This window comes from Pristis pectinata, chromosome 8 (assembly GCF_009764475.1).
Source record: "Pristis pectinata isolate sPriPec2 chromosome 8, sPriPec2.1.pri, whole genome shotgun sequence".
NCBI classification, from domain to species: domain Eukaryota; kingdom Metazoa; phylum Chordata; class Chondrichthyes; order Rhinopristiformes; family Pristidae; genus Pristis; species Pristis pectinata.
The window spans coordinates 96459818-96482094 of NC_067412.1; the positions used below are offsets into that span (position 1 = coordinate 96459818).

Consider the following 22277-nt stretch of genomic DNA (forward strand, 5'->3'; position numbering starts at 1 on the left):
GATTAATAAAGAAGAAAATATAAGAATAAAGCCAGCCAAAAATATGAAAACAGATAGTGAAAGCTCTTATACAGTGGCATGCAAAAGTTTGGGCACCCCTGGTCAAAATTTCTGTTACTGTGAATAGTGAAGTCAGTAGAAGATGAACTGATCTCCAAAAGTCAAAGTTAAAGATGAAACATTCTTTTCAACATTTTAAGTAAGATTAGGGTATTATCTTTGTTTTGTACAATTTTAGAGTGAAAAAAGGAAAGGAGCACCATGCAAAAGTTTGGGCACCCCAAGAGATTTGAGCTCTCAGATAACTTTTACCAAGGTCTCAGACCTCCATTAGCTTGTTAGGGCTATGGCTTGTTCACAGTCATCGTTAGGAAAGGCCAGGTGATGCAAATTTCAAAGCTTTATAAATACCCTGACTCCTCAAACCTCGTCCCAGCAATCAGCAGCCGTGGGCTCCTCTAAGCAGCTGCCTAGCATTCTGAAAATTAAAATAAATGATGCCTACAAAGCAAGAGAAGGCTATAAGAAGATAGCAAAGCATTTTCAGGTAGCCGTTTCCTCAGTTCATAATGTAATTAAGAAATGGCAGTTAACAGGAACAGTGAAGGTCAAGTTGAGGTCTGGAAGACCAAGAAAACTTTCCGAGAGAACTGCTCGTGGGATTGCTAGAAAGGCAAATCAAAACCCCCATTTGACTGCAAAAGACCTTCAGGAAGATTTAGCAGACTCTGGAGTGATGGTGCACTGTTCTACTATGCAGCGACACCCGCACAAATATGACCTTCATGGAAGAGTCATCAGAAGAAAACCTTTCCTGCGTCCTCACCACAAAATTCGGCATCAGAAGTTTGCAAAGGAACATCTAAACAAGCCTGATGCAATTTGGAAACAAGTCCTCTGGAGTGATGAAGTTAAAATAGAACTTTTTGGCCGTAATGAGCAAAGGTATGTTTGGAGAAAAAAGGGTGCAGAATTTCATGAAAAGAACACTTCTCCAACTGTTAAACACGGGGGTGGATCAATCATGCTTTGGGCTTGTGTTGCAGCCAGTTGCACGGGGAACATTTCACTGGTAGAGGGAAGAATGAATTCAATTAAATACCAGCAAATTCTGGAAGCAAACATCACACCGTCTGTAAAAAGCTGAAGATGAAAAGAGGATGGCTTTTGCAAGGAAGAATGGGCGAAAATCCTCCAAACAAGAATTGAAAGACTCTTAGCTGGCTACAGAAAGCACTTACAAGCTGTGATACTTGCTAAAGGGGGTGTTACTGAGTACTGACCATATAAAATGAGCAATGTCTGATTTCTTTGGGTCGGAGTGCAATAGGGAGCTCGTCCAGTGTGTCCTTATTTACATCATCACCGATGTTTTTTGATTATTGGTTTGTTGTGGTACAGCATGTTTTAACTCACAGGAATGGGCATTTTGTGTATTATCACAATAAAACTACTTTACCCAGAGAGTGGAACTTTTGCTTTGGGCCCTTTTTCTTTTTTGTTATTTTGAAACTGTAAAAGATGGAAATAAAAAAGTAATCTTGCTTAAAATATTAAAGAAATGTGTCATCTTTAACTTTATGCCGTTTGGAAATCAGGTCATCTTTTACTCGCTTAGCTATTCACAATAACAGAAATTTTGACCAGGGCTGCCCAAACTTTTGCATGCCACTGTAGGCATGTGAAGGAGAGTTAATAAAGTGAGTTTGGGGAATTACTAATGGAAAACAAGGAGACGGCAGAGGAATTAAACAGGTATTTTCCTTCAACCTTCACTATAGAACATACAATAGAAATTGAGGTGAAAAGGAGGAAAGGAACTCAGGAAAATTACAAATATCTGGGCAGGGAATGTGAGCAAATTGTTGGAACTGCAGGCTGCCAAGTTTCCAGGCCTTGATGGACTTCATGCTAGGATATTAAAAGTGAATAGTGAGATATATGATGCATTGATTTTAAATTTGCAAAATTCCTTATATTTGGGAAACATTCTATTAGACTGAAAAGTGGCAAATCTAATGCCTTCATTCAAAAAGGGAGATAGAAAGCAAGAAACAACAGGCTAGTTAGCTTAACACCTGCTCAGAGGGAAAATGTTATAAGTTATTATTAGAAAAGTTTGTATTAACGCACATAAAAATTCAAGGTAATCATACTACAAAATCAACATTGCCTTATGAAAAGGAAATCATGCTTATCAATATTTTTGGAGTTCTTTCAAGTATTTTGGCTAAAGGGGAACCAGTGGATGTCCTATACTTAAATTTCCAGAAAGCATTTGATAAAATGCTGCATCAAAGCTTGTTGCAGAAAATAAAAGCTCATGGTGTAGGAGGTAACATACTGGCATGAACGGTTGGCTAACAGGAAACACAGAGTAGGCATAAATGGGTCTTTAACTGGTTGGCAAGATACAATGAGTAGTAATGCCACAAGGCTCATTGCTAGGTCCCAAACTTTTTACAATTTATATGAAGGCACCGAAGGAATGGTTGCTAAATTTACCAATGACACAAAAATAGATAGGAAAGTACATTGAGAAGAGGATATCATACAAATAGATACAGATACTTTGAGTGGGCAATGATAAGGCAAATAGAATAAAACGAAGGAAATTATGAAATCATCCAAAAGATGGCACCACTGCAGTTTTTCTTCCTCCTCGTCTCTGAAGTTGGGCTTGAACCAACCACCTCTGATTTAAGATGCCAGTACACTACCCACTAAACCATAACTTTCTATTTCCTTTTCCCTTGTGCTTATTTAACTTTCCAAACAGATATGTTATTTCATTTGCTGTAACCATTTCAGATGCTAGAGGTCCCACATTCCACTCTCTGGGTAAAGTAGTTTTATTGTGATAATACACAAAATGCCCATTCCTGTGAATTAAAACATGCTGTACCACAACAAACCAATAATCAAAACATCAGTGATGATGTAAATAAAGACACACTGGACGAGCTCCCTATTGCACTCCGACCCGAAGAAATCAGACATTGCTCATTTTATATGGTCAGCTAAAATTACCCTAGAACGACCTGCTTGGTTTGTATCAAGACCTATAAATCCTCTGGTGCTGAATCCATCAAATTTCTCTTGTTGCTCATTTGAACTAAACCATGTGGTATTGAATTTAGGCTATTTTGCTAACCCCTTGCCGAATGTCCTTAGTCAACATCAAGTCACTTGCAAAAGAATTAACTGTGACATCCAAAACAGCTGCTCATTATGCCTTTGCATGCAGGCTTCCTTTCTATAGATGTTGCCTGACCTGCTGAGTTCCTCCAGCACTTTTGTGTAATGCTCCAGATTCCAGCATCTGCATAATCTCTTGTGTCTCAATCTTATGGAGACTCATATTTTCAAGTACCCATCACTTCCACTGTTGAAGCCTAGCTTCAGTAAATCCTTCTCAATTTTTTTTTATATTTGACAAGCCTTCAATACCTCTTAAAAACATCAACCTGATCATAACTAAGATTTTCTACATTGTTCTTCATTCTGTGATCAAGTAATGGCATAATACATATTTGAATCATTTCGAAATCTGGATAAACTGATCAGAAAGTTGCATAATTCAGCATGTCAAGGGTACTGGATTTTAATGTTGAATATCAATGGTCAAATGCAACAGTGAATTCTGGAATGTTAGAGCAATAGTTTATGTCACAATAAATAGGAAATGGGCACCGACCCCAGCAAGACTATAGCACCAATGCTAGCAGAAAGACGATGAAAACTGCATGTTACCAATGAAGTGAATTTAATTATATAAACAGCAGTTGCAACGAGGTCAGCATAATTTGGCTCAGATAAAAATATTTCAACCACAAACTGCCAAACCAGAAGAAACAAAAATAGCTTTCAAATCAACAAGCAAGACTATTGATCGTGCTGGAAATTTAAATGCGGGCATAGAGCAGTCATGAAATCCTGACTCCTGTTTAGCCCAAGATGTGAGAAGTTAACACAGGTCTACATACAATGACTTTGTTAATTGGCTTTCTTCAAATGTTGCAAATTTTCTTATGCTCATTACTGGATAAGGACAAAACTCTACAACATTCTCTTTACTGAAATCATCAGCCATACGATCAGAGCACACAGAACTAATCCTTTTGATTTTCATATGCTATAAGTTTTAGCAATGCATTCTCTCCTAAAAACCCAATAGGACCACCTACATTTCAGGGAATATTAAACCAAACAATAGACACAAACAATCACCACCAGGCACCAACACAGAAGTAGAGTTCCCTAGATGTCCACAATCTAATTAGCCATTAAAAGAGAAACACTTGGGCAACCAAAAACCTAGAACTTCCACAAGTTAAGAGACCAATAACAGCATTCCAAAGCAGTAGTTTATCACAGAATCAGTGGGCTTTCTTGAAACTGAGGGTTGTGGAATAGAAGTCTTGGACACACTGTATTGGAAATGGCACACCAGGTAGTATATCTATATTTACCTTCCAGAATGGTATTTCAGTTGCAAATTCCATGTCATGCAAAAGTTGTGCTGGTCCAAAAATTAGCTGACGTTGAAGTTTTGCTTATTCTAGGACATATTTCCAGTAGTGTTGGCAGGGATCTACATCCAGATCTTGCACAATTTAACACTTGCGTTAGATAGATATTGACTACTAAGTTGCTGACCAACTCCCACCAACAAGTTCACTCTTCCATCTGTGCATTGATGATTCATGCAAAAACCTAAATATCAACTGAAGCTGAGTCCAAGTCACTTACTGCACAAACCCAGTTTATCTTGGATAATCCTGGTCTACACACAAGTCAGGCAACAACACTGTTCAAGGTGCTGCATGCCTTGATGCTTCGGTCAGCAACCTGCAGATTCACAGTTTGATGAGCATGTTTGTACTAGCAATGTTGGTACTGAAAACATTATTCAAAAGGGCACCATCAGACACAGTCCTGTGGTAAGACCCACACTGAGATGATGGGAAGTAAAATTCAGTTCCTAAAATATCAACATCCAGAAGCTTCAAGTCAAAGTGTGGGTCACACCCATCTATGATTAGAACCCTCACTCTTGCCTTCAGTGCTAAGTATGCTTGCTTGGGATGGGAATGTTCTGCCCATTCCAAAAACAAATTAATCTATTGCTGAATGCTAGCTGCAAAATCATCACTGGTTGCCTCAGCACCTCTAAGTATCTAGAAAGCTGTAACCAGCCAAGGAGAATGGAAATGGCATATAAAGGTTACTGGACACCCAATACTTGGTCATACCACAAAAGTACCTCTCATTACTCAAAATCTTCCTCTTAACAACAGGTATCCATTACTACCCCTGCAACGAGTTGTGACAAGCATGACTTGCAGCCTTGACACTAGGATTGACATGGGGATCGAAGCAACAAAGCAGCTTCCAGCAAGAGTTGAGGAGAAATGGAACACCTTGAAACACCCTAAGACTTGAGTCTGTACTCAAGTGTTTCAAAATTTGACATAGTGAAATATGGCTATGCTATAGTAATTAACTATGGTTACAGTGAAGTAGTCCATGCCACTTCCTTCATCAACCCAATGGTCATTAACTATTTGGGATTTTGCTGAGGCCACCTTACTCAGCTTGCAATGTGCCAGTCAGTGGAAACTATGATATCAGAAGGTGGGCACAAGGAGCTGTCATCAACAAAATAGATTGATATGCTGCAATATTTAACTTACTTTCATGCAGGATACAAACTCTATTATTCTAGAAACCATGTAGTTAGGGATATAAAGTTATAAAAGAAGTGAGTTTGCACACACAAGGTAAAAAATTATTTTTAGTGCAGAATCAGTGCAGTCAAGTGGAAATAACAACAGTGCCAAAGCAGGGCACCTCAGAGGAATGATATCAGAACCAATGACATAATGTGACCATGTCAGGCAACAACACTGCTCAAGGTACTGCAGGACGTGATGCTTCAGTCAGCAACCTGCAGGTCCACAGTTTGATGAGCATGATGAGCATGAACATCATTCTAAAGGGCACCATCATACACAGTAGCATGGTAAGAACCAGATAGTTTAGCAGAAGAAGCCACAAAGTTCACCCACAACAATAAATTTGTTCACTTCTGAATACTTGCTCCTTGAAAAGACAGGTTAGAGTAACAATGAATTTGCTTGTTGAATATGGCTACTTATGGGGCAAGCAGCTCAGCTGTGGTGGATAATTTATAACATCTGACAGTTCTACTGAAGTGTCATGGATACAATGTTGCTTATGGATTTACTTCTGTAACAAGATATCAGATCAGATCAGCACTGAGGCTCAGCAATGAAAATTCCTTTTTGTCTGGCACATCATCTTAAAGAATGAGGTCAATCTTCAGAGGACAAGTGCAAGAGAAAACACTGCTTAGTTTGTCGACATTTCTGAATTCTCAGCAGTGACACTGAGGTAGGCCAACAGGGAACCAGTCTAAGTACTGGAAGGTTGTGTTTGAAGTGGATTAAAAGTCTCATTTAATTACTTAATGTCTTCATTCATTTACTCTCATGCGGAAATGTGGCTTAATAACTTTTACCCACATAATTCCAGTTACCCTGACACTGTCAGAAAAAGAATCCTGCAAGGGGAATTTCTCTGCCCAATATTATTTATGCGCGAAGTATCTCAAGTGCATTAGCACAGCAAGCAAAGTCAAGATTAAAATTTAGATGTTATTGGAACTTGTTTTAAGCTACACCAGCAATTCTAATGATGCAGTGCTTCCAAAGTTATCTGGTCTCAAGTACTATTTTGCATAGCTTGGAAACTGAAATGAAGAATCAAAGTTTAGTTCACTTGTACAAATATTAAATGCAACCCAAAAATGATTCAAAAACTACATTTTTTTCTTCTTTAATTATCTGCACATACCACTTGCCTAAACTTTAATACCGTATTACTTCAGGTGGGCAGTTCCTTCAGAAAAAGTAACTACCCTGCTAAATAAACTGTGGAAAATAGGTCTGTGGTTTTGCTCAAGGTGGATTAAAAAAAAACAATTTTCCAGCATTGGGAGCGTCTTCAACAAAATGTGACAGATGCCCTATTTCAAAATTTCTTCAATGGTTCCTAATTGAAACTGGTAGCCATGATGTTCCAATCAAAAGAACTGATGTAGACCTCCCGTTCTCTTATTAAGTGAACAAATACAAAAGGAAAGATTGAAAAGAAATGAAATTTAATTATATGAAAGAACCCCCCAATTCAAAAAAAAATTAATAAACCAAAAAAAACCAAAAACTTAAAAAAAACTGGACTGATATTTCTTCAATTAAAAAGAAAAAAAATTATAATGTCGTCAACTCTGCTCCACTGTATTCAAGGGTTATTGAAAGGGATCTGAAAAAGGTCAGCTTATATCATATGGAAGTATTGAATAAATGGACTCCAAACCTCCTCAAATTTAAGCCAAGGATCAACAGTACCACTCCTAATTTTTTCTAAGTTTAAACAGAGAAAACCACTGAAAAGTGGTGGGAGGTATTGGATCCTTCCATTTGAACAAACTGGATCGCTTGGCCATTAATGTGACAAAGGCGATCATACGACGAGCAGAATGCGGGAGGTCCAGATTACTTTTTTTTAAAAACTCCTTGTGATTATATATATTAACTGTTGTGATTGTTATCCTGATCTCTTTGCAGCATGTGTATAATTACTAATGTTATATATATTAATTTGTACTAATTTGAAAATTAATAAAAAGATTGAAAAAGAAAAGATCTGATGAACACTATGAAAGGTCACCTAAGCATAGAATTGCCATTGGGGGAAGGGCAACACAATACTCAGTATTACACAGTCCAGAAAGTGTCAACACCTTCAGAAAAAGACAAAGGCTGACCAAAGTGTAGGGTATTATATAAAAGCTTCTGCAACATTCGGTGTGTGACTCTGTAGTATTCATCAGCTGCAGAGAATAATTTAAACACAGTTTAGTGCACAGTTTAAAAAAAGGCACCAGCAGTTAAAAAATCATAAGCATTTTGAGTACTAAAAAAAGGAAATAATAAAGTGATTAAAAATACAAATTGTTCCTGAATTAACATACCTTCAGAAAATATCCAAGATTTTTGTGAACATTAGAACAGCTTAAAACTGCCCTTACCAATACAAGCACCATACAAGTTGAAATTTGCCCATCTTCTTTGGTTACTAAAATAAAAAGGTTATTTTATTGACACCAGTGCTGGATTTCAATGGACTGTCAGTGCCATGATTTATAATGCAATTAAAAACTTATTTTGCTAGATTTCTTCTCTCAACTCTAGGTTCATTTATCACTCACACACTTCCAATACTGAGAGTTGGGAGTATAACTCCAGCACAGTTTAGAAATAAGAGACTGAAGAACTCCACTGTCAAAAAGCGATGTGCTGATAGGCAGTTTATAAATGCTCACACCACTAGACTTTTTCACTGCGTACTTGTTTCCTATGTGGCTGTCTTTCACAGTAAGATTTCACTTTGGATTTTGCCTTGCACATTGGATTGTCAAAGAAAGCTACATTTAGAAAAAGCTGAACCATTTGAACATACCTCCAGCTGCTTGCTTGCCTCTTCATTCCTCAACATCAGAGTCAACTTTGTCCGAATGCTTCTGAAATGCATGTCGCTTAGCATGCTCGCTCGCTTTGCTGTCATTTCATTGGTGGACTGGGGTTTTGCAAAAAATGCAATGTTAGGATCAAGTTGCTACAATAAAACTCAACATTTAGGATATTATAAAAGCACCAAGAGGGAAAGTGTCACACATACCAAAACAACTAGTTGATTGCTTTCTGAATCAAAGTACACGCAATAAGCGCCAATAGCCTTTTTAAAATCCTTGTGTGCAGATTCATTGGCACATCTAGAAATACACAATTGGAAATGCTGAAGGACTACAAAATGCATTAAGGATATTTAACCAGTGCAACAGAATCCAGATTTAATAGAATAGTCATGAAACTCTTACATAGTTTGTGATAAATTCAACTTTTACTTACGCACGCCTAAGGTCATCAGGAACGTCAAGTTTTATTTTGTGAAATGTGCTTTTTGTTGCAGGCTTATTAGGGTTGATGGGTCGTAGTCGTTCAACAGTGACTATTTCATTGAATGTTGCATCACAAACAGCATACTCTATAACATAAAACTGAATAATACTTTTCATAAGAAAAAAGATCCTTAAAATTTATACTTTGCTTTCACTACATGTACCAAAAATCACATTTTACAATCACAAACAAAAATTTGATATCAATACTGCAGGTCACAATAGGAAGCTCCTTCCTGCTTGGCAAAAATCACTAGTTTACGTTTCGAATGTACTTAGCAAAATGTTTATCGCCCAACCTAGACCTCCACAGTTCATAAAGGGCTTGACTGGAATTAATCTGGAGCAACATGTTACTTTAGTCACATGTTTACTTCAAGAAGTAAATTTCTATGCAAATTTTAGACACTCCGTAAATTAACTAATCTAAATTCCAATTAAAAATGAGATCGGATTTATTAAACTGTAAGCCTTGGTCATTAAGACTGATAACTGTGTCCTTTTTGCAAATGTGAAAGGATGCTTTTAAATTAATTCCCACTAAATGACCACCATTAATCAGGCTCAATCACTAAAAACACATCCATTTGCACAGTACTTTCTGTTATACACCTATCCACTGCATGGTATGACTAGTGGAAACCTAGACAACATAACTTTAAAGGAAGTGGTTCCCTGTAAAATGATCTTAAGACAACAAACTAACAGTGCAAGGGATCACTTTCTTTCTCACTCTGTAGAATTAATTAGATTTCATTACATGATTCTATGCCAAATGTGTCGGATGAGAACAAGTTTATTTAAAATAGGAACAAGTAACTTAGAACATACATATTTGCAGATAATCTAAGATACAGTATCCTCAAAAAAATGCGACTTTCTTCTTTTTTGGCGTAACTTAAAAAATAAACCACAGGATAAATCAGTAATATTAAAGTATTATCAGCTAAAATGAAACTTGAATTTATAAGCAAAATAGCTTACTTCACCCTTCATCATTCTAACTTTGGCCAACCACCAGCCGCAAGGTTCTTTCTCATTTGCTCGAGAATAGACCTAGGAATATAAAAAAATATATACTACTTTTAGATAGAAAAGTTCAGCAAAGCACAAAGAAGGGTAAAAAAAAGAAAATGACTGATTTATTTTATTTGTTTGTTGTTTCATAGTGAATCAAAATAAAGCACTCAGTAACTGAATGTCTTCAAATGCCCCATCACTTGATTCAATCCACATTCAATGGACACTTACTACCTGCCCCATATATAAAACCTTTGGACATTTTTATTTTACAAGATTTCAAGTAGCCTTAAACAGTGTTGAAAGGTTACCTGTGTCCACAGTTGCTTGTTTATGGTAATTAAGCATAAATCCATTTTTTTGGCCTGTAAGATGATTCTGGAATTTCTAAATGCACAGTTGGATGAAATCACATTCTAGGGATGTGTCCACATCCAGGTATCAAATGGGCAAGGTAGTGTAGTTTAGGTACGGAACTAGTAACTCAACAGGTTACGAACTAATATTGAATGACGATGTGTAACAATTGAAAAAAAGCTAGTTTTTAAAGAAAAGATTTACATGGCCATGGGAAAACAACAGGTTAGTGAGACTAAGCTGGAAAAGGTACAATGTGTCAACTAATCTCCTTCTGTGCTGAGTGAGTCCATGAACTAGCAATGGAAAAATGTCCACAAAAGCCATTTTGTTCTTTTACAAACTCAATGGATTACAAAGTTCTTCAAAGAAAGAGAATGTGCCATTACATGGTACACTGAACTCCAGTTTTTCCACAGACACAGGTATAGCTGATGTGGAAAACTGAAACTTTCAATGGTATAGTAGCAACACTATGCAGGTTAAGGCATTTATCTGCACAGCAGGAGCTTTATACCCTGACCAGCTGACGTTACGTGCAAACTGAAGATGCTGATAAATAAAAGGTCCCCCAGCACTTATAAGTACAAAGAAAGCAAATATCATCTTGTCCAACGTTTGAAAAAAATCAGCAGAATTCTACTCTATTTTCTTCTCTAGGCAATACACAGTTCATTATACAAGGCAATGCAAAGCGATTCATCCTGTTAACAGAAATTTCAAACCATGCACCCCTTCAAGACTGCAACAGAATAGGATACCTTCAGCATATCACCTACTCATTTTCTGCTAAATATTTTAGTCTCTCACTGCCATAAACAAAGTGCTTATAAATCCTTAAAACTGAGAAAGTCAAAGTAACCTCTTCTTAAAGTAAAGAAAACCAGTGACTCAAAAAACCTTCATGCATAAGTAAGATGGCTGACGTCTGCCAGAAAGAAACAGAACTTTTATTCCACTTGTACAAAGACTCAGATATGGTTTGACTTAGGAGTAAGGGATTTGGCTCTCCACCCAGAACTGAACAACTAGTTAGCTGTTACAGCAAGCCAACTTGGGATACATTAGAAAGGAAAACTTCCAAAGGTTATGGAAACAAAATATTCAACATTGATAAAATGACCAATCACATTAAGATAAGTTGAAAGAGAATGTATTCAGGTGGCAGTTCAGTCATTTTCACCCTTTAGTGCAAAAATAAACAAACTGCAAAAAAAACTGAATTAGGTTAGTAGATTCTGTTCCTTCCTAGTGTCTTGCTTCTGGTCTTTCTAATCAATAATCTGAAAATTAAATCCAACAAGTCTTGAAAATTCATTCCCTATACTCCCTTGAAACTCATCGGGGTCCTGCTTCCCACACTCCCTTAAAACTCGTCAGGATGCGGGTCCCCACACTCCTTTGAAACTCAGCTGTACCCCGTTTCCTGCACTCACTTGAAACTCATGGTGGTTCTATTTCCAAGGGTCCCTTGTACTTCACCGGGTTCTCTGTAGCATTTATTACATTACTATGAAACCAAAAATGTGAATTAAATGTGTGTTGGAATATTAATTGGGAATGTTATCCAATAATCCAGAAAATCTGCCAATCGGGCACCAAGTTCCGGAGCTTGCTGGATTAAAGGAGCTTTCCTCTTTATCGGCCATTCACACCTCTAACCTCATCACAGCATTACAGGATTTGATATTCCTCCAAATCCAACCTACAATGCTTCTACACTACAGTCTACAGTGCCTTCAGCTCCCTAGGCCTCAATTTAAGATTCACCTAAAATTTTCTGACTTGGTACGGCACGGTAGTGTAGCAGTTAGCGTAACGCTACTACAGCGCCAGCGACCCAGGTTCAAATCCAGCCACTGCCTGTGAGGAGTTTTTACGTTCTCCCCGTGTCTGCGTGCGTTTCCTCCAGGTGCTCCGGTTTCCTCCCACATTCCAAAGACGTACAGGTTAGGAAGTTGTGGGCATGCTATGTTGGCGCCGGAAACGTGGCGACACTTGCAGGCTGCCCCCAGAACAATCTACGCAAAAAGATGCATTTCACTGTGTGTTTCGATGTACATGTGACTAATAAAGAAATCTTATCTTTGTGTAAGAAGCTCCTAAAATCCCAGTGCTATGAACTAGTCATCTCCGCTAATTTGCAGCTTAATCACCATTTCACTTCCTGAAGCTCTTGTGAAACACACAGAGATGTTTTACTATGTTAAATACATGTTATGAAAGCAGGTTGTTGATCTAACCCACACCTCCGACAAATGACACAAAATTTCTCAAAGAAAAAGAACAAGAGTTGCCCTGACATTTCATAGGCAATGCTTGCCACTACAGTGACTGATCCAGTACAAGAGTTAATTCACAGTTAAGCCATTAGTTTAGTTATTTTAAAAACTGTAACAATACCTTGAGTTTTTATCTTAGGAACACTAAGTTCTTTATTAAAGAAGTTTTTTTTTGAACTACAGAATGTCCGTGACACAGCTCATAAATAAAAGCCAGAAGCACAAGAGCAAAGCTCATCTCTGATAATCCATTACTTCATAAACCGGAAGCCTTCAACTGTTTGGCATCTGGTTTACCAAGTGATTTTGTACTTTCAACTCACCCAGACACTGGTTCTCATGCTCTCTTCCACTTAGTGGGTCTGCAGTTCCCACACTCCCTTCCTTCTCATGGGGTCACCGGTTTCTGTGTTCCCCCAAGTACTCACCAGGGCCCTGGTTCCAGTGCTCACTTTAAACTCACCCGGTTCTGTTAGCCGCCCTCCCTTGGAAATTACCTGGTCTTGTTTATCGCGCTGCCTTGAAACTTACTGGGTTCACTGAAATGTTTCTGTGTAACATCTTTTAAAAAATAAACTAGAATTGTATGGGAGTCAATAGTCTGGAAAATCTGCTGGTCCAGCACAGAATCTACTAACTTTCTGAGTGTGCTAGATTAACAGAGTTTTACTGTAATTTAGAACTGTAACTCTAGGACAGATGGAGACTCAATCATTGAGGATTAATCATGCACAGTGGAGGATGTGAGGTGCCATTTGACATCAATATTTATATTTCTTTTGTGTCTAGCTTTATCAGGATTGAGACAATGTCATATTCTATGTGATGTACTGAACAATGTGCTAGAAGGATAATTTTTCTTCAAAAAGCAAAAAGGCTGCAGATGTTGGAAATCTGTAACCAAAACAGAAAATGCTGAAAATACTCAGTGGGTTGAGCAACATCGGTGCAAAGAGAAAAGGAGGTAATGTTTCAGGTCAATAACCTCTCATCAGATAATTTACCATACCTGATTCTACTCTACATGCAAGTTGATTCAGATTCTAATTACTTGAAACATAAAAGATGTTAAATCAAATCTGAGTGTGATTCAAACTAGCATGTGAAACTAGTTGTTAGCAGAAATCACTATCCCTCGCCAAAACATAGAGGTATGAGATCATAAAAAAGACAGGTATGTGAAATGTATCAAATTTGGAAAATGGAATAAAAAAGTTTAAATAACTAGAACACAAAAAATTAGCTGGAAATTAAAAGTTAATAAAAAAGACAAACAAAAATGTACTCAAGTATTTGTTTTAATTATTTTTTGCTAACACTATGCAAAAACACGCTTTAAAGTTTTCTGTTCCTTCAACATGACACAAAAAATGTTACTAACATGTCAATAACTTTACTAACCAAAATTAATATACATTTTGAAACACTTCACTTTTGTCCTTGTGTTTCTCTTCTCTACCCATTCTCCCAACAAAATATTATTCCCCATTTTAAATGCCTTTTATATTAAACCTCCTGATTTTTCAGTTCCCAACCCACCTTTCCTTATTCACACTGTTCAATATGAGGGTGGGAATATTTAGAGAAAACGTAATGTTTTCAGAGTTGATTTAAAGTAGAAGAACTCTGCTGCTGCAAGAATAAAAGATGTTTGGTAGCCTCTCAAGTTCAGGAGTGGCCAGAAGTGGGATTATTCCAGTGAAGTTCCAAGCATTAAACCACTAGAATCATGCAAAGATCAAAAAAAATCATTCGTTCATCTGTTACAGTTTCAACAGTTTGTTTGTTTCAAATTGTGAGAAAAATTTGTTAATCAGCAGTGAAGCTTTGACTTTAGATTAGTAGCAACAGAAGTGCAAAGGATTTTTTTTTCCCACTAGGCATGCAGATCATTAAAATCTGTTTTAACCTAAGTGGCTACTGAGGCTGAGATTGCATTATATAAAAAAAAACTGGATAGAATATTTAAAAATTGAATAAAGGCCACAGGAAAGGGAGATAATATTGCAATAAGTATCTCCAGTTGCAACATCAGTTAAACAGAAGTACAGACCAAATTATTCCATTTAGTACTGAAATTTCTATCATCCCATGTTATACAGTCATATAGCATAGAAACAGGCCCTTCGGCCCAACTGGTCCTCTGTTCTACAACATTCCCCAGGGCCCTGCCATTCACTGTGAAAATCCTACCCTCATCTGTCTTCCCAAAATGCAACACCTACATTTATCTGAATTAAACTCCATTTGCCATTCCTCGGCCCACTTACCAGCTGATCAAGATCCCTCTAAATCCTGATAACCACCTTCACTGTCAATGACACCACCTATTTTACTGTCATCTCCAAACTGACTAATCATGCCCTGTACATTCTCATCCAAACCATCGATATAGATGACAAATCAATGGGCTCAGCACAGAGCCCTGGGGAACCACCACTAGTCACGGGCCTCCAGTCTGAATAACAACCCTCAACCATTACCCTCTGCTTCCTCCCAGCAAGTCAATTCTGTATCCAGTTAGCTGGCTCTCCCTGGATCCCATGTGATCTAACTTTCCATAGCAGCCTACTATGCAGAACCTTATCAAAAACCTTATAAAAGCTAAGTCCATATAGATTACATCTACCGCCTTGCCCTCATTGAGCTTCTTGGTCACTTCCTCAAAAAACTCAATTAAATTCGTGAGACATGATCTTCTACATATAAAGCCGTGCTGACTATCCCTAATCAACCCGTGTCTTTCCAAATGCTTGTACACCTTATCCCTCAGAATCATTTGGTGTAATTTTCAAGACAAGGCAGAAGATTTATATAAAGTGCAGATGATCTCAATTCTGTAAGGAGAAACTTATTTTTTCTTTAAGCAGTTGGAGATCAATTTGCTTCCAAAATGTTTGTCATGAAGTACAAGTTTAAAATGGCAACTTGTCTTATTAATGTTACATTTTTGACTCTAAGTGAGCAGACCAGAATACTGAAACATAAGGGTGTTCCAAAAGTAATAACAATGAAGTTTTTAATAAAAGATTTACTACAACGCTGGATTAGTGTAAAGTAAGTGCTTGATTAGCATTCATAACCATTAAGTAAACTTCATTGAAAAAAATGCATAAGCTGGAAATCTGTAATAAATACAGAAAATGCCAGAAATAATCAATGGGTCAGTCAGCATCTGTGGAAAGAAAAACAAAATTACCTTTTCAAGTCAATTCCATTTCATTAGAATGAAGTAAGCCTTGTGACTGCACCTTACAATAACTTAGAGTAGCTTCAACACCATACCACACATTATCTTCACAGGTAGTCACATACCTCAACGTCATCACCTTCATTAATATCTTTGTGATAGTCTGCTGGTGGTGGAAATCGTACATCGTGGAAAGGAATCTGTCTTTCAGGTTGCCAGCTGAAACCAGAATTTGAAAAAGCTGATTTAGAGAATTAAACATTGACAAAAGGAAAAGCAAAATGTTGTCCCTTTAAGGACAAACCAGGAAATTATAGGCTGGTGAGCCTTACATCAGTGGTAGGAAAATTATTGAAGATTCGTAGAGAAGGGATTTATCTGCATCTTGAAAAAGCCCAGATATATTAGGGAGTGACAGCATGGCTTTGTGCAGGGTGAAGTTCTGCCTCATGAATTTGTTAGAGTTTTTTTTTGAGGAAGTGATGAAGATGATTGACAAGGGTAGGGCAGTGGATGTTGTCTACATGGACTTGGAGACTCAAGATTCTACAGAGGCTGGAATCTGGCGCAACACACGCAAAAAGTGCTGGAGGAACCCAGCAGGTCAGGCAGCATCTCTGGAGGGAAATAAGCAGTTGACCTTTCAAGTCGAGACCCTTCATCAGGACTGGAAAGGAAGAGGGCAGAAGCCAGCATAAGAAGGTGGGGGGAGGGGGAGGAGCACACACAGGCAGGTGATAGGCGAGTCCAGGTGAGAGGGGAAGGTCAGTGGGTGGGGGAGGGGGGAAATGCAAGAGGGTGAGAGGTAGAGAGGCAAAGGGGTGGACTCACCTATTACCTGCCTGTGTGTGCTCATCCCCCTCCCCCCTTATTCTGACTTCTGCCCTCTTCCTTTCCAGTCCTGATGAAGGGTCTCAACCCAAAACATCGACTGTTTATTTCCCTCCACAGATGCTGCCTGACCTGCTGAGTTCCTCCAGCACTTTTTGTGTGTGTTGCTGTTAGTAAAGCATTTGACAAGGCCCCTCATGGCAGGCTGGTCCAGAAGATTACGTCACATGGGATCCGAGGTGAGTTGGATATAAAATTGGCCTGATTGTAGAAGACGATGATAGTGGTAGAGGGGTGTTTTTCTGACCAGAGGTCTGTGACTAGTGCTGAGGTCTCTGTCGTGTGTAATATACACATATATAATGATCTGGATGAAAATGTAGGTTGTTTGATTAATAAGTTTGCAGATGACACAAATATTGGAGGAGTTGTGGAGAGTGAGGAAAGGTTGTGAAATGATACAGCAGGATATAGAAAAGTTGGAAATTTGGGTGGAGAAATTGCAGATGGGAGTTTAATTCCGACTGTGAGTCTTTTTCTCAGAATGAAAAGATCAATTACTAAAGGGCATAGATTTAAGGTGAGAGGGGGGAAAGTTTAAACAAAGTGTGCAAGGCAAGGTTTGTTTTTGTTTTTACACAGAGTGATAGGTGCCTGGAATCTGCTGCCAGGGGAGGTGGTAGAAGCAGATACACTGGCGACATTTAAGTGGCCATCATATAAGACAAGACACGTGAACAGGCAGGGAGATAGAATTAGCTAGATTGGCATCATGGTTGGCACAGACATGGTGGGCCAAAGGGCCTGTTCCTGCGCTGTGCTGCTCTATGCTCTATCCACAAAAGCAAGTGAGCTTCTTGTTTGAATTTGCTTTCCTGTCAGCAGAATCAGATTTTTAGCCCTGCTGCTTGATTTCCAAATGCACATCAGCATGTTGCTGTTTCTATAACATGCCACATCCAGCCTTTCAGATTGCTGTAATAATTTCTCCAAATGCTACATTTAATCAAAACCCACTAATCCCACTGACATAGAAGCAAGGTGCTCACATTTGTTATTGTTTAAATGCTGTTTTGTAGCAATTTACTTAAGGGCTTCTTGTTGCAGGATGGATACAGAACTCAGTATCATGTTTTCTCTACAAATCCATCAGGCTGCCCTTGCTTTACCCCACGGCTAGACCCTTCAGTTCTTGGTTTCCAAACTAGGACCCAGGCACATGGTCTAACAATTAGAAGTATCCTGCCCTTGGCCTTCCCAGATACAATTCATGCTGCAGATAAACTGCACATGAGAAATGGCAGCAATGCTAAAATCAACAAAGGATGGGTTATTAGCCTAGCTAAGGCAGGTTGAAAAACTGAATTCAGTAATGTTTAGTAAATGACAGCCTGGGAGTTACCAGATGCTCATCAGATTGAGACCTACTACCCTACCTCGCTCTTTCTTTAAAAACAAGAGATTCAGTGGTTATTAGCAAAGCCAACATTTGTTCACCCCAAACTTCCCTATTGAAAGCCACAGGTTTGGACTGTTCAGAGTTGCTTGGTATATCTATCTTATAGGCAATTTTTGTGGGCAGTTGAGAAAGCCACAGTAGTATGGGTCTGGAGTCATACACAGGCCAATATGGGAAAGGTTTCCTTCCCTAAATATAATGACTACAATCCCACACTATTTGGTTGACTTGGAACTGGGGATAAGCAATAATTTTCTTCACTGCATTGTCACTGTCGCTTACATCACAAGATCACTTAAAAAACATCCATATTACATTTATTACTTAGTCTTCTGTTTTACAACTCACATGCTGCATATAGACTGCTCCTTGTTAAATCAGGTGATCACCCTATCTTCGCATCTGATTATAAGACTAACAAACATTTTTATTGGTAGCTTTTTCTTAAAAGAAAGAGTACTTTGTTGAACTCTGTATCAAATTAGAAAAGATACTTCAAGAGAAACTACATTTCATAATGATAACAACTGGCCAATGTTAAATGATTTACATCAGGAGACTAATTTTCTAAAGAAAATTTTCCAGAAATAAAATGACTAAGATTAGAGCCAGCTCCAAAGGCTTTAAATTAACTAATTGTCAGTCAGCTCCTACCCATCAAACAACCTTTAGTTAAGTAGAGGACTTCAAGGTTACACAAGGTTCACATTCAAGACTTTCCACAGGATCCTATGAATAATCCAGCTGCAACACTGAAAAATCCCATAATGTGTTCCTGATCTGTATCAAATCATGCCAACAGTCTCAAAGCAAAAATAACTAGAAACAGAAAATGCTGGAAATATTCTGGCTGTATCCGTGGAGAAAATGAGTTAACACTTCAAGTTGATGACCTTTCATCAAAACACAGCTCTATTTATTTCTGATGACAGTCACTGACCCGAAACGTTCACTGTTTCCCCAAAGATGCATAATGAATTGCTGAGCAACTCCAGCATTTTCTGTTTCCATTCCAAGTTATAATAGGTTTACAATTGGTCGCTAAACTACCCTCCCCCACCAGCCCACCCCTCTGCACCCCAAATCCGTTATGAGAAAAACAAATCTCTTTATTGGTACCAGCAAGAGTAACCAGGGGGTGGAAGTATAAGTGGACACCAGTTAAGAAAAGTAATGGGGTCAGTAGAGAATCAAGTACTGTTGCTAAGCATCGTGATTATGTAGTGAAGATTGATAGTTGGACAAGACACTCAATAGCTGGCAATGCTTCAGGAAAAAAAAGTCCAGGAAACTATCAAATTCATTTTTATCCTGAAAATTACCTTTACTTGTAATCTGAACAAAGAATAAAAATAAAGCAATCAGCAGTTTTCACTTTTACATTTAATCAAAATTTCACATCCCTTCCAAGCAGACGTGATACACAGGAAATGTCTTGGAAGATAAGGACTTACTTGTTCTCAAAAGCCACAGTCAAAGCTTCTTCATGAACATCCTTCACAAATGCCTGTAAGAAATTTAAAAAAAAATTAGCATAAAAAGTTTATGAAATCAATGAAGTTTGTGCACATGTTGATAGGGACTACCATGATTAGTAAGTATTGTTAGTTGATCAAGCACCAACAAAGGCTATTATAAATTTCAGATCGTAGCTTAATGGTGAGTTGATTATATTAAAGATAACCAGGATAAAGGGTGTACAACAGCATATCTATGCACACAAAACCAGCAACACCCATCAGTAGGAAGAAAAAACTTTTTGGTTATTAAAAAGCATACTTCTGCAATCCCACCTAATGAAAAGAGTACCATCAATAGCTTAACGGACCTTCCACAGGAGCCAGCTCACAATTCTCATTCTCAGTTTGCCAACACAAATGCACAACCACGATCAGACATCAATGTAAAGAGCAGTGGTTTCCAAGCATGCAAGGTAAACAAACGTCAGGCGTCATTAAAGCGTCTTGGAGCTTCTACAAATGTAACCACAACCTGGAAGGTCAATGGTATTGAATGTTGCCATCTGCACACTGATTCATATTCCCAAACTTCTCTCACATAAAGTTAGCATTCTGGCAATGCAGAGTTGAGGTTAACTGCCACCTAGATCACTGTCTCAGGACACTGCTGGCCAGTGATAATGTAGTCGAGGATGCAGAGTTCAGTGATAAGGTAAACACAGCAGAAAGAGAGTGCATGGTCTCTAGCACAGGGCGATAGAATGCCTCCCAGGACCTGGCATGAGGCCAACAGAACACAGTCTGGGAGCTGCCGGGAAGCTGCCATTCGCACGCGTGTTTCATTCCTTACACTCTTGCAGAAGACACCTTGGACACCATTACTTGAGATTCACTTCACCCTTCAGGTAAAGTAAGCTTCTGCCTTAACAGTCCATGCCGCGAAGGCATATATACATGAGCTGATTTTCCTCACCTGGGAAGAGGAGAGAAAGCCACCAGCCTCCCCTCCATGTCTTTACCTCTTGCTGTCTTGGTGAAGTAGCCAGCATAATCAAAGACCCCACCCACCCGGGTCATTCTCTCTTCTCACTTCTTCTATCAGGTAGAAGATACAGGAGCCTGAGGGCACGTACCACCAGACAAGGACAGCTTCTACCCCACTGTGATAAGACTATTGAACGGTTCCCTTATACGATGAGATGGACTATGACCTCACGATCTACCTTGTGACCTTGCACCTTATTGCACTGCACTTTCTCTGTAGCTGTGAGTGACACTTTACTCTGTACTGTTATTGCTTTTACCTGTACTACATCAGTGCACTCTGTACTAACTCAATGTAACTGCACTGTGTAATGAATTGACCTGTACGATCGGTATGTAAGACAAGTTTTTCACTGTACCTTGGTACAAGTGACAATAATAAACCAACACCAATGCTGCAATCCATAATTCTTTACAACATAGGAGGAGGCCATTTTGCCCAAGGAATCCATGATAACTCACAGAGCCATTCCATTCCCAAATGATTTTCTCTGCAGCCTACTGTTCCTTCACTCCCATCAACTCTCCTGCAGATTTCACTGCTCTGCATATTAGGGCAATTTACGGTGGCCAATTAACTACCAACCTACATGACTTTGGGAGTTGGGAGTAAACTGGAGCATACAGAACATGCAAACTCCACACAGACAGCACTGGAGGTCAGGTTTGAACACAGGTCGCTGAAGCTGTGAGGCAGCACCTCTACTAGCTGCATGTCACTTGCAGCCCCAATCATAAAGGCTGATTACTGTAATTTCAGGGGTGCTTCCCTGCTGAATGCCACAGTGATATCACTGCAAGATTCACCCCCAACTACCTCCTCCTAGAGTTACAAAGTATGCCTTGTTCATCAACAGAGACAAGAAAATGATCTTGACTGCATGATAAACCCAAGAAAACGATCGGGATCAGTATCGTGGTCTTTGCTGATCACACAAGAGCCTTTGACACCATCAACTAAGTGGGCAGCACAATGGGGCAACAGATGCTGTTGATACCATACAGATTTGATCCTGACCTCAGGTGCTGTCTGTGTGGAGTTTACTTGTTCCTCCTATGATGGTGTGGTTTGCCCCAGGGTGCTCCAGTTCCCACCCATCCCTATCCCCACATCCCAAAGGGAGGTTAACTGGCTACAGTAAATTCCTCAAATATCAGTAGTTGGCCGGAGTTGATGAGACTGATGGATTGCTCTGAGAACCATCAGAGACTGGAAGTGTCTCCTCCTATGCTGTAAGAAAACATGAGGCTAAGAGAATTGACTACGGTGAACCCTTGCATTTGCCTGTGATCAGAAATTCGTAACTGTTCTATGATTGGCTATATGATAACTTGCAAGCCACAATCCTAACTCACTGGTCCACCACAGACCTCATTTACAGTGCAGTCTGTGGCAACATACCAGCCATCTTCATGATATTCCGTAATGCATTACTGCACTTCATTTAAATAAACTTCCTGCTGGAGTGGGGCTATGCTACAGGATGAGCAGGAAACTACTCAACTTTTGTCAGCCTCCACTCCAGACCCAAGGTCAGCCCGATGTAAATCACAGCTCGCAGATGATGCCGGCGCATGTGGACCCTCC

At 38.9% G+C, this 22277-nt stretch overlaps 1 protein-coding gene across 2 annotated transcripts in view; it reads right to left on the minus strand.

Moving 5' to 3' along the window:
• fmr1 (fragile X messenger ribonucleoprotein 1) overlaps positions 1-22277 on the minus strand; it is a 71196-nt gene that overhangs the window by 39505 nt on the left and 9414 nt on the right. For both annotated transcript variants that reach the window (XM_052022098.1, XM_052022099.1), the window contains exons 2-7: positions 19640-19692; positions 16021-16114; positions 10031-10102; positions 8997-9145; positions 8767-8860; positions 8548-8664 (exon numbers count right to left, since the gene is read on the minus strand). In XM_052022098.1, the coding sequence (XP_051878058.1) occupies positions 8548-8664; positions 8767-8860; positions 8997-9145; positions 10031-10102; positions 16021-16114; positions 19640-19692 (579 nt within the window). The remainder of the gene's footprint in view (positions 1-8547; positions 8665-8766; positions 8861-8996; positions 9146-10030; positions 10103-16020; positions 16115-19639; positions 19693-22277) is intronic.